Source organism: Atta colombica, unplaced genomic scaffold (assembly GCF_001594045.1).
Source record: "Atta colombica isolate Treedump-2 unplaced genomic scaffold, Acol1.0 scaffold126, whole genome shotgun sequence".
In the NCBI taxonomy this organism is placed as follows: Eukaryota; Metazoa; Arthropoda; class Insecta; order Hymenoptera; family Formicidae; genus Atta; species Atta colombica.
Window position 1 is genome coordinate 5,575,879 of NW_017259213.1, and position 2,910 is coordinate 5,578,788.

General features: G+C 27.4%; 1 protein-coding gene across 1 annotated transcript in view; it reads right to left on the reverse strand.

The window, feature by feature from the left end:
- Nucleotides 1-2,910, reverse strand: part of LOC108694943 — a 14,156-nt gene that overhangs the window by 2,767 nt on the left and 8,479 nt on the right. The window contains exons 6-7 of the mRNA XM_018204635.1: nt 1,365-1,634; nt 526-994 (exon numbers count right to left, since the gene is read on the reverse strand). Coding sequence (XP_018060124.1) covers nt 526-994; nt 1,365-1,634 — 739 coding nt within the window. The remainder of the gene's footprint in view (nt 1-525; nt 995-1,364; nt 1,635-2,910) is intronic.

The window sequence follows — 2,910 nt, forward strand, 5'->3', positions numbered from 1 at the left end:
CTATCTTACTTGATCAATGACAAACAAGAATGCAACATTACAATAAAAAGATTAAAAGAAAAAGAGATTAAAATGTAACTAATATGAATAAACTTAATTTATAACATCAGTCTCGTCATAGAGTAGGATGGGGCAATTTCGTCAGTTTCAACTTTAAAGTAATCCGAAAATTTATGATAGTAAATCGTCACTTTGTAATGATATGCTTATAATTACATTATTGTTACAATGATTGTTTTTTGAGACACAAATACCTTTAAATAATCAATATGTGCTGTTCAGAAACATAAATTATTGCAAAAAAGATGAAAAAGCTCTTTATCCTACAGATATAAGACCAAAATAATAAAATTTATTGTCTATTAAAAATAAAAATAATAATTAATAATAATAAAAAAATTAATTTTTAATAAACCTTCAAGAATGCTAATAAATATTATCAATTTAATATTAAAAATTAATATAGATACGCTGATAATTTGACATTCCATTTTCACATTCTATTTTTATAGTTAAAATTCACACCTGATGAGTCTTAAGTGATACACTACGCTGTTGTTCAAAGCTCGGTTGAAATTTTTGCACAAAATTAATTTGACTAAACGGCATCTAAAATTCTCTAATTGACCGCATATGTGAAAGATCACGAGCCCAAGAAAAGCATCTACTGATGTATAAATTATACCTGCTAGAGAAATTGTTACAGCTTGAACAAGAAATGTCAACTCAAATTGCGGACTCTTATCTGTATCGTAGAAATAATACGTCTGCAGTGGTAGCGGTTTTTTCCGATCAGTAAGATTTGTTATGTGCCTTATTTGTATATCAAAGCAAGGAAAAATAATTAACATGATAAATGCAAATGTCATTAAAACAAATCCAAAAATTATGAGTAATCGAGCCGATCGCGCTCGTTTTATCATTACATCTCTTTCCGTGTTTAATTTTAATGATATCCAATCTTCCGCCATCATATTGACAATGGATAAAAGAACTTGGAAATATATAAAAAAAGACATTAAAAATATATAAGATTATCAAATTATTTATAATTAATTATAACTGTTTTTTAACTATCAAATTATTGAACCAAACACATTTAGTTCAAAACTCTGGAAGTTAACAAATAAATACAGCTAATCTTCTGAAATAAAAAAGTATCAAGAATTTAATATTTCGGATAAGAAAAAAAAGAAAAAAGAAAGGAGGAACGACGGGAGAAGAAATAATCACATGTAATATCTTATTTCTTTAACGTTATAATCTGTTATGTTTTATATAAATTATAATAATAATTTAATATAAAAATGAAATAGATGAGATTCAGTTAAATAGTTTATATCAAATTATATTATAACACATACCTTTTCGTTTCCATCGCATAATAATAAATTTCAATAAAACCACTATAAGAGGTAATGTAATTCGTAAATTATCTATCATAAGTACCATATCGCCCCAAACTCGTATAAGCGCCCATACAAGTGGCACACCAGAAATGAATATTACAGTAATGAAAATGAAACCCACGCAAATGTTAGATCCCAATTTTTTCTTAGAAATTTCGTCGGTTGAAGGCCACAAACCGATCAATTTCAAGCCTAAACGATGTAATTCAACTGCCCATACGAAATCTAAATTTTTATACAAAATAAAAGATTTAGATAAAATAATTGTAAATTAATATTGTACATAAATTATTAAAAGACTAATTGTAACATAAGAGAGATAACAATAATGCGATGATAAAGATTTATACTATATAAAATATAAAATTATATAAAAATATAAAATTATAATTGAATATATAGAACGCGTTATAAAAACGGAATATATACTTACATGTAATATAGAATCATACCTTTATAACCTGAAGAGCTTGTAATGTTCATGTTGAAGACTAACTTGAAAAAGATCGTCCTGATCTTTCCACTATGCAATGTAAAACGATTATTGCGCATGCTTTCTATATAAGAGCAAGACACCGGCTCCCTCGTTAAACGCTGTATTAAATATTAAAAATGCTATCCCCAATTGATTACAGTTGTTGGTAAGGCAAAAAACTTTATAAGCGTACAACAGGTCATAAAAATTGTTTATGTCTGGCAAGAGACAGAAAAAGTTTTGACAAAAGAAGAAAAATATTGTTTCGCATATTGCATGGTATAAGTTTGTTGGAGATGGTTAATTTTGTCTATAAATCGATTGCCTACAGCTCAAATGCCTACTACAAGCATTTTTGCGCAAAAATAAAAATTTTAGAAACGGAATTACTTTTGCTTACATGTATTATTGTCTACATGTATTATTGTTTACAAGTATTATTGCCTATAGCTTTATTGCCTACATGCACTTTTGCGCACTTATCTTATTATCTTATTTTCATTTTTACGTAAAAATGAATTCTTAGTGCAAAAATGAAAATAACAGATACAATCTCAAATGGCTTCGATCTTAACAAATGTTATCCAGCACAACATTGATCCTGAATATCAAGAGGTTTTAGCCATCAGTTGGACACCTTGGATAATGCTAATGCCGATAATACTGTAACTTTCAAGCATTATAACTCGAAAAGTATTCAATAAAACATAATTTTATTATAATGTTTTTGAAAACTCTCGACATCGGTTATTAGATTTTGGAATCAAAAACAACGTGTCATTTTAAAAAATGAATGTGACCTTGACCTGACCTTGGCGTCATCTAAATAGATTTTTTTTAACTCTATAACTTTTGTCTGAAACACTTTTTCATAAAATTTATATTTTCTGACATATTCAGGTTCCGACATTTTTAAGTCATCCTGTATAAACATATATACATATATGTATGTATGTATGTATGTATGTATGTATGTATGTATGTATGTGTGTGTGTGTGTGTGTGTATGTGTGTGTATATATATAT